This window comes from Nyctibius grandis, chromosome 1 (assembly GCF_013368605.1).
Source record: "Nyctibius grandis isolate bNycGra1 chromosome 1, bNycGra1.pri, whole genome shotgun sequence".
NCBI classification, from domain to species: Eukaryota; Metazoa; Chordata; class Aves; order Nyctibiiformes; family Nyctibiidae; genus Nyctibius; species Nyctibius grandis.
In genome coordinates, this window is record NC_090658.1 from 28,918,438 (window position 1) to 28,932,461 (window position 14,024).

The following is a 14,024-nucleotide window of genomic DNA, read 5'->3' on the forward strand; positions in this document are numbered from 1 at the left end:
CAAGGGTTCTAGATTCTTCCATTGGAAAGTATTTTCAGAAAGATGAGTCTAATTCTATAGGATGCTGCTATTCCCTGAAAAATAATAATTGCTAAGTTCTTGTCCCACTGAAGTCAGTGAAAAATTTAATCTTTAAAATTAATGTTAATTAATGTAAAGAGTTATGAAGGCCTCTATCTCCTATTAAGTCTAATTTTTGTCACATGCAGCTGACTAAGTTGATGTGACTCAGTCTGTTCTTTAGATTTGAGAAAGATGCAACAGTGGTGCTGGTTTCAAAAGCAAAAAGAAAAAAGGTTCAAAAACTCAAACCAACATTCCTTGCACAAGACTGCATTCATATGCCAAACAGAACTGTTTGAATTAGTGAACACACAAAAAAAAACCAAAAACAAACAACAAAACCCCAAAATTACTTAATAGTAATTACATCTGCTCCATGATTAATTGCAGCTGTCCAATGAATTGTTCTCAATGAGTAGTATGTAAGGGTATGTACACTCTCCATTAAAGTACAGATTTTTCCAGTGCACAAATGTGAAAGAGATTTCTGTAAACTAATGCGTGCAGAACTGTGAAAGCTCCAGTCATACTGCTGCTATTCTACTGTACTAATAACAACTAGATTCTAGGTCTATGCCCATCACACAGCCTTTGAAATCCAGCATCAATCATGTTAACTGATTGTCACAAGATAAAAACAAAAGCTGAAGTCTAACATCTGCTTTCCTTGGCAAACCAATCTGAAAGTTCAGGCATTTGGAAGTTTTTTTTTTAATCATCATAAATAATCTACAACCAGATGAATTAAAAGTGCTGCCTTGTTTTCTCAGCAAATCATGCTTAGGGTCCCTGTAACTTCTCTTTTACATTAAAGCACCCAAAGGAAGAGGTTAAAGGATTAGAGGAACTAAGAGGTCTGTGTGCAGATGCAGGGCTGTGATCTTGTTGGGATCACGGAGTCAAGATAGGATAGCTGACATGTCTGGAGTGCTGCAGTGGAGGAATACAGGCTCTTTAGGAAGGAGAGGTGGGGAAAATGAGAAGATGGAGTTGCCCTCTATGTGAGAGAACAGCTGGAACGCATGGAGCTCTGCCTGGGGATGGATGATGAGCCAGCTGGGAGCTTATGGGTAAGCACTAAAAAGCAGACTAGTATGGGTGACACTGTAGTGGGTGTCTGCTATAGGCCGCCAAACTAGGAAGAAGAGGTGGATGAGGCCTTCTACAGACAGCTAGAAGTAGCCTTGCGTTTTCAGGCCCTGGTCCTCATGAGGAACTTCACCCATGCTGGTATCTGCTGGAGGACCAACACAGCACAGCATAAGCAACCCAAGGGGCTCCTGGAGAGCATTGATGACAACTTTCTGACAACAGCAACAGAAAAGACAACAAGGAGAGGTGGTCTTCTGGACCTCATACTCATGAACAATGAATGACTCATTGAGGATGCGAAGGTCAAAGGCAGCCTTGGCTGCAGTGACCATGAGATAGATGGTGGAGTTCAGGATCCTGAAAGGAAGGAGCAGGGCAAAAAGCAAGATCACAACCCTGGACTTCATGAGAGCAGATTTTGGCCACTTCCTGGATCTGATTGGTAGAGTCCTGTAGGATAAGGCCCTGGAAGGAGCAGGGTCCAAAAAAGCTGGTGGATATTCAAGGACCACTTCCTCCAAGCTCAAGAGCAGTCCACCCCAACAAGCCAGAAGGCAGGCAAACATGCCAGGAGGCCTGCATGGATGAATAAGGAGCTCACGGCAAAACTCAAACACAGAAAGGGAGCATAAAGAAGGTGGAAGCAGGGACGGGTAACCTGGGAGGAGAACAGAGACACTGTCCAAGCATGGAGAGATGCAGTCAGGAAAGCCAAAGCCCACCTGAAGATGAATCTGGCTGAGGTAAGGCTGAGGTACTGCATGCCGTCTTCATCTCAGTCTTTACTAGTAAGGCCCATCGTTAGGAATAACACAGGCCCAAGCTTTCTTTCCCTAGTATGCCCAGAAGCTTTGCTTACCTTCCGGGACTCTGTTCAGTATAAAGTGTAAGTGTACAGAACATCTTATCTAAATCATATATAAAAACTGTTCAAAGTTTCAATCAGTTATTTCCAATCCCAGTAAAATTCATGTTTGTAATATTTAACCCTTTATTTTCAATAACAATCTTAAAAACTAATTTGAGTAATTTATGTCAAAAATTTGATGGCTTACAGACAACCAGCTACAACAATAAAAGCTATGGATGTTATACCCACAAATCTATGCAGACAAGAATTAACCAGGTGCAGACTGATGGAAATAAAAATTCTGCATAGCTTCATGAAAATGCCCCAATCACTGGCAGGATCAAAGAATAATTAAAAAATAAAGGGGAGACTGGCAGGAATCTCAAGCAATCATCTGTCCATCTCCCAGGCCCAGGCAAAATCTGATAGAAATAGTGGATCTGCCATCATGTGTAAGTGCTGAACATTAATGCATCCTTAATGTTAGAAAGTAGTTTTCAATATTTAAGCTCATATTGGACTGTGTTAATGAACTAATGAAGAAAAGTATACCTTTCAGACATCAGCTACCAATAGCTTCCATTTTCCCAGACTAAGTATTTCTGTAGAAATCTCTTGAAGGCTACAGCCAGTTTTTGCACTGGTCTTTCCAATTTCCTCTCTGTATGCTCTTGCTTCAGTATGTTTCTTCTTGCTTTGCATTCAGTAAAGAACTCCTAATTTGTCCAAGCTGGTGTGCTATTACACTTTCTATCCATTCTGTGTTAGGTTGATTCCTACTTCTGGAGTTATCGTTTCTTTGAAGAACTACCAGGTCTCCATAATTCCTTTTTCTACTTAGGGCTCATTTCCATGTGATCTCTCTCTCTGAATTCTAAATTTAAGTGAACCTTGAGCTTTACTGAAGTTTGGAGGTCTTTGATTAACTCTTGACTCTAACAAGTGTTTTGCTCAAGACGTTCAGGCTTATTGCAACTGCATAGAATTAGACAAACTGAAGACTGGAAGCTTTCATAAACATCAGGACTCAAAACACACTCTTTTACATAGATGTCTTCTTTACTCTAGTTTTAAGAGACCCAGTTAAGACTGTTGTCTATGAGATTAAATATTTCTACAAAAACACAGACATGAAAAGAGAAAGCAGACCATGTCCCTACCTGCATGGCTTACAAATACCACCATGTGTCAAACCAGTACATAGAAATTACTAATCACAAGTACAGGTTATTGAATAAAACATTTCTGAATTAATTACAGCTTAATTCTGAATTTCTCAATTATTCTGAACAGATGGAATACATACTGCAGGAATTCCAATCCTAAAGAGGCAGTAGGTCAAAAGAACATTTGATCCTCTGATAAGGACACCTCTCAATCTTCCCAAATACTTTAAGTTCCTTGGCAACTGCCAAAAGTCAGAAAGTTTCACAAACATAAAGGCTTCCCTAGTTATCAGTTTTGACACAGTTCCAGAAGTCTCTACATAAAGCTCTGGATGAGCAATTCCTTTCAGCCAATCCGCTAAAAAAACTAGATCTTAAAACAAAAGAAGCCAGAAATATTTCATCATTCAAGAAGGCCAACAGAAGATTTCTGCATTTTCTTGTGGATTACAAACTTGACTCCCTCCCCCTCATGCCAGTGTGGGTTACGAAGTGAAGCAGAAACTGCACTCATAAAAGAAACACTAAGCATAGAAAAGATTTTTCTTTGTCTTACTCAAGTCAATGCATTTACTTATGATGAAGAACTACTCCTTGAAGAATATTATCAGTTCGTAAGAGTTACAGAACAGCAGTATTCCTCCTAGATAATTCTTGAAAAGAATTCTGTAAAACATGTAAACCATAACATTATTTTATCCTCATGTACACTCATATTCCTACGTAGACTGAGCCACAGTTATCACACTGGGGAAGAAAAGCCATATTTTCACATAATGCAAAGGTCTGAAGTTAAACACAACACATTTGCACCTACCATCAAAAAACACTCCTTGTCAATCTCACCATTTTGAAAACCAGGCCATGTTTGGATAAGCACTCCATGCTGAACTCTTTTTGAATGATCTTTCTATAAATTAACATTTGGCTTGAAATAGAGGAAGCAATTACATAATCTGAAACATAACTGAAATATACCTTCAAGATTCATTACATTTGGCACTGCCACATAAGCTTTAATTCTGAATAATTCCAACTTTCCTGTTCAAGACTTGACAGCATATGAACACTGAAAGAAAAAAATCAGGCAATGAACTCAGTCAGCTTCTGACTAATGTGACTGAACAAACGAAATTACTGTATTCCATTTTCATAAGATATTGGCCTTGTATTGCTGGAAAAATCTAAATTTTATTGAGTTTTGTACTGACTCCTCTTTTTAGTAGGGATTTTTGGTTTGGTTTTGTATCAAAGAGGAAGATAAACTCTCTACTGTGTCATGCAAACACAGTGCAAACAGTTTCGAACACTGCCAGATCACTGTCTCTTCAAGTAAGCCTTTGGAGAAACAGCGCTTTAAGGAATAGTCCTCTAACATAATTTTCTACATTTCAATGAGCCTTAGAGGCAGCTTTGCAAGTCTCATCTTACATTGACAAAAAGGAAACTGAAACCATGCATCCAACAACCCCTGAAAGTCACAATACTTTGCTATTTGTACTATTTACAGGACATGCATGCTAACTATATGTTTAACCACCTGGCATTAGTGTTTTAGGTCAAACACCACCACCTCCCTTTTTGCACATCTTTATCACCCTACAGTATTTCTTCTGAATGTTTTGTTATTTTTAACTAGCAACAGATAGTTCAGCATTTCAGTCATACACTAAATTTGATTAAGTATTAAATGAAGACTTTGCACAACCTTGATTCACAAGTCATAAAAGCAAAGCCCAACACAAATGTAAGAGACCAAACATCACTGAACTGTTATGGTACAACTGACTTTTTTTTGAAGAATATCATACTCTGACAGCACTGGTCCCTCCCTGGTACAGTACCAATTGCAGCAGTAGTTCCTAGTGGCTGTTCAAAACAGATAAAAAAATCACATTAAAGCCCTGAGAATATCTCCTGCCTTACAGGTATGGAAAAGAACTCCCTACACTCATGCATAAGATTGTGTTAGCAACACTGGATTAAAAACCAGATCATCCTTTGGGCTCTTTCAGAACTAACCCTCCATTATTATTTTTTTTCCAGGTCACTAAAAAGCAGCAGTAGCTTTATATACTACAGCCAGTCCATACCCTCACAACCAGGGTTATAAGCATTTTGGACTGAGAAAGCACTTAATTCTCTCTGTTGGAATAACCCTCTCTTCCTAATGCTTCAGGAGGTTCAGGAGTTTCATGACACACTGGGGCTACACAGGTAACTTGCTGATGGCAATCTCCTCTTTCCCACGCAGATGCAGCAGCTCACGGGTCTAAGCACTTGCATGTATACAGGTGCACAGACTGCTTTTCAGACCAGAAAAGACTGGACACGATCATCCCACACCCTGCGACAACCTTCACTGTAACCAATTGTCATCCAAATCTAGATTCAATTGGCCGAAACCCTTTACAGGTAAAGTTGACAGTAACAGCTCTAGAGAGACTTCACTCATTTCCCTGCCCTAGGTTTCCCATAAGGTTGTGATTTTAAAGGGAAATAAATATGCTGGAAAAGATACAATAAAAAAACAAAACAAAACTACACACATCCCACCACACAGTTTACAGTGGGAAGGTGTACCTAGAGAGCTTGCCAACTAAGGCAGACTAACAGAGCTGATCATGTACAATATGGCTTTGTTGGAGGGTTGCTCATGAAAAACAGGCAATAAAAATGGGTAACTTATTATCATGATAGATTAAAAATCAAACACAGCAAACCAACTGCCATAAAACAAAGGAATGATATATGGGGAATGAAGAAATTCCCGATTCCACACCGACAGCAAGCTGTTCCCCAGAATGTTTTCAGAAGAATACAGTATAAACCTTATCACAACTTGTAGAACAAACTGACAGAAAGCTGCTGGTGTAGCAGGAAAAGCAAATGAAGTAATATGTAAGTATGTAGGTAAGTAGCAAGTCTCAATATCTACAATACTATTGGTGCTTGGAGTTCAGCTTTGCCTCAGATCTGCTCTGTGATTTTGGGCAAGTCACACAGACCTCTCTATAGATATGTTTAGATAAAGATATTTGCTCTCAAAGCACTTCAATCTCCAGAGATGAAACATTTCATGAAATGTAAATGTTGGTATTTACAGCTTACAGCCTTCTAATGACGGTTGAAATGTGCATTCCACATTTATCATTTGACAGAATTGACTCAAAAGCAGTCTTCATACATGTTTTGGCAATGTGTGAATGTTCAGCACAACTCATGGTGTGCTATCTGGTTCTGAAGTATGAACAAAAAATCCAACACACACCCCACTGTAAAATAAAAAAAAACAAAAACAAAAAAAACCAAAACACCCCAAACCCAACAAAACGAAACACCCAACCAGAAAACAGGAAAAAAAAACAACCAAACAAACAAAAAAAACACCCAACCCCTAAAAACTTACTTGCAGAAGCGTTCCATGAATATTATTCTGTCGTATGCAAGGACTGGTAGAGTCTGGAAGCCCCTCCACCAAGGACAGCACTGTATGTGGTACTTCATTTACCATAACAAATGGAACAAGGGCCCGACCTGACATCTCACGTGAACGGTACACAGGAGAGTGCCCACACCTAGAAAAAGCAGAAATACATTTTTTTTTTGTCATCCAGCTGCAATTCACTGCTGTGGCTAAATCAAAACAAGGGATAATGCAATGAAAACTAAAACACATTTCTCACAAATGAAATGTACAGTCTTTCTTCTCAGTAATGAGAAAGTATTTGTGCAGAAGCATAAGTCATACCAGAGCCATGCTGGAGGCTTTTTTTTTCCTTCAGAAGTTCCTGTGTTTACATAAAGTAGAAAAAAAAAAAGAAGAAAAAGAAAAGATGTAATTATGCCATGAAGCAGGTAAGTATATGGTCCTGTTCCATCTTTCTTGATGTTTATGTTACTTACTAGACAGCAAGCATATTCAAATGCATTGTGAGTTTGACTTAAAATACTAAACTCCATTTTCTTAACAAGATGTTTCTGTAAGAACACAACATGGTGTCTACTGGAATTTTAGGCCATATCTCTCAGTGGTCTTTAGAACATATTTAAAGGCATGAAGTAAAAGACACATTGGAAAATAATTTTCAATTATTTATAATTAGTATATAAAAAATTAAAACTTTTTATTTATTAAAAATTAACTGATAAGACTCAAGACTGCATATAAAACACAGGCCAAAAAGAACATTTTATCTTTTAATGTTACTAAGGTTTTAACTGGCTGTAGATTTATGAATATACATACAGTTAACGATTTGGCTATATTAACACATTAACCAGCTGTATACTGGTTCAGTAGCATGTATACTGAGTTGAAGTGAATAAAAATCTTATATCAACTAAAAGTAGGTTAGGCTAAGGCTTTCAAAGCCACTAACTCTTGCATGTGTCAATTTGTGTAATACAGGTACAATTCAGCCACCCGTAGTCTCAGACAACTGAGAAAGTTACCACAGGGTTTAGAAATGAATGGCCAAATGACTTAGGTGATGTAAAAAACGGTATGGCATAAGTAATGCTCTGATACCTCCCAGCTGATTGTGATGACCCAGAGAGACGGCCTTCCCTCCTCCTACCCTCTCATCCTTTGCCTGAATTGCTTCTTACATATTTTCAGTTTACAAAATCACACGTAGTTGAGATTATCCCCTGCCAAAATGGGCAAACCACTTTTGAGGTCTCCCAAACAAGCAAGCCCTGCAGGGTCATGCCTACGTATTTAAAATATGAAATGAAATTAAAAGGTATTATAAGGTTTCAAATATCTCTAGCAAATTTAAAGCAACACTCAAAGTAGTTGTTTACTTTAGTTCACATCAAAGAAATACAGAAAACAGTTTCCATCTTGAACCAGCAACTGAATTAATAGGGTTCTGAACACAAGACAGTAAAATAGACTTAATTGAAATAGCGTAACAGTTCTGACATTTTAGTCATATTAGGTCATGGTATGCCTGAAAAACACAGAGGAAGTAGAGAGCTATGCTACCCCTGAACAACAGGCTTTTGGGGGAATTTTCATCTCGCAGTACAGCAGCATGTTCTATCTTCCACCTCCCCATGTCTTCCCTGGTAGGGAATTATTTTTAGAAAGATCATCTTCGCATTTCCTTTTCAAAGACTGGCTGTCCTTCACAACAGGACACAAAAGCAGAGCAGTCACAACTGGAGGCTCTTCCATATGGAAAAGCTTTAGTTCTGTATTGACAAGGTACAAGAAGAAAGTCAGCCTAGCACTTACTAAAAAGTTCCATTTTTTTTAAACAAAAACATTTTGATTCTATTGCACAGTAAACTTAAGCCTGAGAAGTGATTTGTCTGCAACCATTATTTCTGCTAAATCACATTTTCTTAACCAAGATGTAGATGTTCTTTCCAAACACAAGCAATACTGATACTCTAATGAATGTCTAGTTTTTAATTAGCTATAACTGTATACTCAAGAATGTTCTTTATTTTGTTCATGACCTTTTACAAATCCCAAGGAATCTGATATGTCTTCAGAAGGAACAGTGGAAAATGGGTAAAATGCCAGGGTTTCCTCTATCTTGTGCAAGGGTACTTTCCAACACTACATGCTTCAGAGGGGGTTTTCTCCTCGAACATGATGCAATGAATTAGAATGGAATTCTGTGGGGTTTTTCGTAGTAATAAAAAATTCTTAGATAATCTGACTTTAACTTTGTTGTCTCGTAAAAACTGACATTAAAGACTTACAACACACGCACATATGTATATGAAGATACAGTATTTTACATACGAAATTTTGTTCCACACTGTTATTTTATCAAATGTATTATGGAAATAGATGTGACTGCTGTATATTTAGAAAGAAGAAAATAATTCCATATTACAGGCAAAATTGTCTCAGCTGCCTCAAGTCTGGCTCCACAAGAGAGTCTGCCACCTCAGCATTTATACTGAACATAAAAAGCAAAACTGCAATTCAAAAAACTACAGACAAGTTCTAGTCTTCATCTCTCCTCATGCCCCAAATTGTTGTCTTCTGTAAAAACCTCAGCAGCCAAGTGTTACCCCACACAGAAGCCTAACTGGGACCCTCAAACTAGGTACTGTTTTGCACTCTGAGGATCCTAAACCAGGAGGCAAGCACCTCCTCCTCCTCCCTCTGAGCAAACACACAGGTGCCCACTGGGTTGAGAACTCGCCCAGGATGCAGGGGACCCAGTTCTGCAACTTTCTGTGCCCGAGGGAAATGCAAACCCACAGCTACTACTTGCCGGAAAGGCAACCCAACCACCAACCTGCCACCATACCACGCACCTGCTGTACACTAATGCAAACTCCTCACACTATGGATTGCTACGTAGGGTGCAGTGTAGTCACAGGAACAGACATCTTAGTGGAAACCCTCATAAGAGCACTGCTAGGAAGTCATTACTAAGGAATAAAAGCATCACAAGGTTTAAGAACAATAAAGCATTTGCTTCACAGGAACACATATGGGAACACAAGGAAGATATTTCACATTGGCAAATAGCTTTACAAACCTGAGAGGGGTTAACATTCCCACTGTCTCTTCTCCCTTTCATTTAAAAATTGTATTTCTTTTTAAAAATCTCCCAATACTCAAAGAAAATTGGTCACCCTCACTCCCCAAGAAACAGTACTGATAACATTTCAGAAACACTCCTCCTTTCACATACACATGCAAGATAGCATGCCAAGTCACCACTAGTGACCTATCCCTGAACTTCTGCATACCCTGAAGGCACTTACGTGTATATCTCTCATGTTTTGAAGGCACTTGGCTTCATTCCTGAAGCATGTAAGAAGTTTGCCAGAAGAATGTCAAAATACACACTACTTTTTCCATAACCTGTAACAGCACCCTAGATTAAGAACAGGCAGTTTTGATTTTTACTGGATCCCACTTAGATATAATCTCTTACCTGTAAACAAAACTAAACAGGATCAATTCTCAAAAAGTGAGAGGAAGAGTAAATGCAAATAACACAACAATCTAACCCAATGTAGCAATTTTTTGTTTATTGTTATACCAGCCTCCAAAATCAACTATACACCTTAACAGAGTCCACCATCTGTATTCTTAAATATTTATTTTATCTAGGATTTAGCAACAACTATGGAAAGCAATCTCACAAGCTGTATCAAAAAAATCATTACACAATTATTGCAATCACTGTAACTCAGTTTATACCTGCAGCAAAACTTAGCAGCTTAAGGAAAGAAATATTTTAAGGCTATTAAACTATTCTCATTAGTCCTCCTGCAGCAGTTTAACATACTGCCATCCCTGCAACTAGCCTCACTTATGTAGTGGCAGTTGCCTTGACACTGGCAGAAAGGAACAGGCCCTCCAACCTTGGCCACTTCACCATTCAGACTCTGAGCTTCACTTGCCAACAAATCTATCACAGGCTGCCTCTTCTCATCTTCTCTGCAGGCAAGTACAAGCAACAGCGTCTTGCATCCGTGAGGGCAGTGTGCACATGTGTGCAAACCTGTATTTAAAACTGTTTCATTTTCTTTGATTTGAAAAATACTTGCAGTGGAAGTGTTTTCAGTATGTGACACTTTCTTTACATGCAGATCATGTAGAAATAGACTTTAAAATCTAAGAAATATCTAAACTGTCATGTGTAAAAACATACAGTATGCCAACCTAATTTTATTACATCTCAAGGTAGCAACATGCAATGAAATTTGCAAAATCCTCATGTGATACACTTCTATTAAATTCTGACGGCTATTAACAACTGTTGAAGTAGTATTCCACATTGAGCTCAGTACTGTTTATCTAGGTGCACGAGGTTTTGGATGTAAACATGTTTACTTCAAACAGTCCATGATCAAGAACAAAAAGTCAATAAATCTGAGAAGGTTTCACCTTGTGTAACTGTAGATTCAATGCATTTCCACTGCTCCGTTCCAGCTTTAACACTTAGATCCTGAACAATCGTCCTCACCGACATCATTTATGACCAACTCTCATAAGGCACAAAGATTCCATACTCCTCTGCACACATCAAAGTATCTAATTTATTACTCTGGCTACAAACAACACAACACCAGCTGTAAATAAAAATATCTTAAACTTTTTTCTGGGGAAAAAAAAAAGAAATGCAGGTGTTTTCTATGTGCTTATTTTTCTCCCTTTCTTATTACTCCCCCTCAACAAACTTTATATTACCCAAATTAACAAACCAAATAAGGATTACCTTTTATGTGAAGGTCACAGAAACAAATGAGTAGAATTAATCTGAAAAAAATCACACCTGTAGCTGAAAATAGGTCCATTATATTAAGTAATATCTACAGTGGTTAGAAGAAGGATTAACAAGGAGAAAAATATCTATTTCCAGGTTTACTGGATGTTGTCACAGCAATCTGTGCATTACTAATTATGTCACTGCTTATCAACAACACAGTACCTGCAGTCCTACAGACAGTATCACAGCATCCCAATTTTGTTTTCAGCTGAAATACATTCACATCCATTGCCTTCACAAAATGTTGGAAGAGGGAATTGGGAACAGCAGCCATGAAAATGGAACAGACACAATGGGAGAACTAGGAAGGGAACATTCTGCAGAAGGCGCCTCTGATCCTGTGAGTCAAACCAAGCATCCTACCACCATCACAAAAAAGTCTGGGAGAAGAGGGCAGCATGAGGCAGGAAAGGCACACTTGCAATTCAAACAAACTAAATCTTCCTGCTAGTTAAACCATTTTAACAGCCTCTAGGGTTTTTAAAAGATAAAACTGATTAAAAATAAATTAATAAATAAAAAATCAAATAGATGGTATACTTTAAAACCCGTGGCTAGTTATGCCACAAGGTTCTAACAAATGCACTGTGAAAACAAAATTGGAATAAGGCTTCTATCTGATTCTATATAGACACACTAAGTTGTATGAGAAAGAGGTTTTCTCTTTCCTCCACCATGCAGCTATATAGTTCAAGTCATGTTATTAGTTCCAAAGCAAGAATGTCATGAGGATGGAGCCAGGCTCTTCTCAGTGACATCCCTTGACAGGACAAGGGGCAATGGGTGCAAGCTGGAACACAGGAGGTTCCACAGAAATATGAGGAAAAACTTCTTTACGGTGAGGGTGACTGAACACTGGAACAGGCTGCCCAGAGAGGTTGTGGAGTCTCCTTCTCTGGAGACATTCAAAACCCGCCTGGACGCGTTCCTGTGTGATATGGGCTAGGCAATCCTGCTCCGGCAGGGGGACTGGACTAGATGATCTTTCGAGGTCCCTTCCAATCCCTAACATTCTGTGATTCTGTGATTCTGTGATTAAAAACATGAAAATACATTAGGGAAAAACATGGATGGGGGATCAGAAAAGTATTTAGCAACAGATTCAGTTCCTGTTAGAGTTTGGTTATTAAGACTGAAGAGCATTGTACTGTCTGTATTAAGTGAAATAACTCAAAAAAGATGACTTTAGAAAAAAATAACCATGATTATATACTAGTTCTTTTTTTCCCTTCAAGTTCTCTCCTGAAGGATTAAATTTAGCAACTTTCAAATGCAGTATTACAGGTTTCCAAGCAAAGAGAAGTCCAAAAATAGCATTAATAGCACTCCTGCTTCCATGCAATTAACGTAACTTGGACGTCCATATTGGGGACAAATCAGCAGGACAGTACCTGTTCATTAATGTGAGACTAAAGTTTCCTGGAATATGAACAACAGCTTGCTATACATGTACCTAAAGTTTCTTTTGTTCATTTCTTGATTTGCTTGTTTTGTGTTTTTCTTATAAGGGAACAAACTATATTCCATCTTGTTAGATTTCTCTGTACCTTAGAAATTAAAAGTACCTAAAGCATTTAATTTTAAAAACTTATTTCACTGTGGAAAACTGTATTGTAATTAGCCTGAAGACAACTTTTTGTTCTTTAATATGAAATTAAGAACCAAAAAACCACAGAATAATCTTCAGTTTTGATATAGCATCTCAATATTTACCTGACAAGTAGAAAACCAACACAAAAGTATCAACAGTTTGCCAGAGGCTTTAGATCTACAATCAACACATGCATGTAGTCTAGAAAATGTTGGAATACAACCATGGACAGAAACAGATCAAGTTTAATTTCAGGTTATTTGTGCAGTACTAAACCTCTAAATTCTTATCTATTTCCTTTAAAGTTAATGTTTGCCCAAACTTCTAGTCTCTTTATACATTGTGTTAAGTCTTTTATTCTTCCAACTTGGGCAATTAAGATAAAACCTTATGTTTTTTGTAAGGGCAGTGTTTTCCATACAAGCACTTAATGAATCGGAATAGCTGTAAATACTGCAGGAACTATGTAGGCAAAGTACACAGACTTTTATTTGTGAAAGCTGTCCACAAGCTATGCCAGGAGTTGTTTCTCCAAATGTTTCCCAGGGCCTTGCAGGAAGCAATCATAGACATTTCTCTCTTCTTGTCACCAAGACCTAGGTTATTCTAGAAAGCAGACAACTGATACCAAGCTGAATCAACAACAGAAACTTGAATTGTTGTGGTTCAGTCAGCCAACAAACTAAGATCTCTGAACATGTAAGCCTATGAAAACTGTTATTGTGTGTAAACTTTAGACCAACAGAGGTATGTTCTCTGCAAATGGAGATTTGCTATAGAAAACACTGAAACAATTTAAATGGCATCTCTTTTCTTGCATTCCCATCAAGAAATGCCAAATAATATCTCCAGGTAGCTAACCTCTAGGTTTATTTAACTATTTGTTGAAGTCACATGAGGTTAGATCCTCCTTTCATCAGTTTTTGGCTCACAGCATTCTAAAATAAAAACAACTGCTCTTAACTCAGGTCATATAAAAGAAAAATTTTCATTCACAACCATAT

General features: G+C 38.0%; 1 protein-coding gene across 1 annotated transcript in view; it reads right to left on the bottom strand.

Annotated features, from left to right (window-relative positions):
* Positions 1-14,024, bottom strand: part of THADA (THADA armadillo repeat containing) — a 169,653-nt gene that overhangs the window by 86,059 nt on the left and 69,570 nt on the right. The window contains exon 28 of the mRNA XM_068425082.1: positions 6,581-6,749. Within this exon, the coding sequence (XP_068281183.1) occupies positions 6,581-6,749 (169 nt within the window). The remainder of the gene's footprint in view (positions 1-6,580; positions 6,750-14,024) is intronic.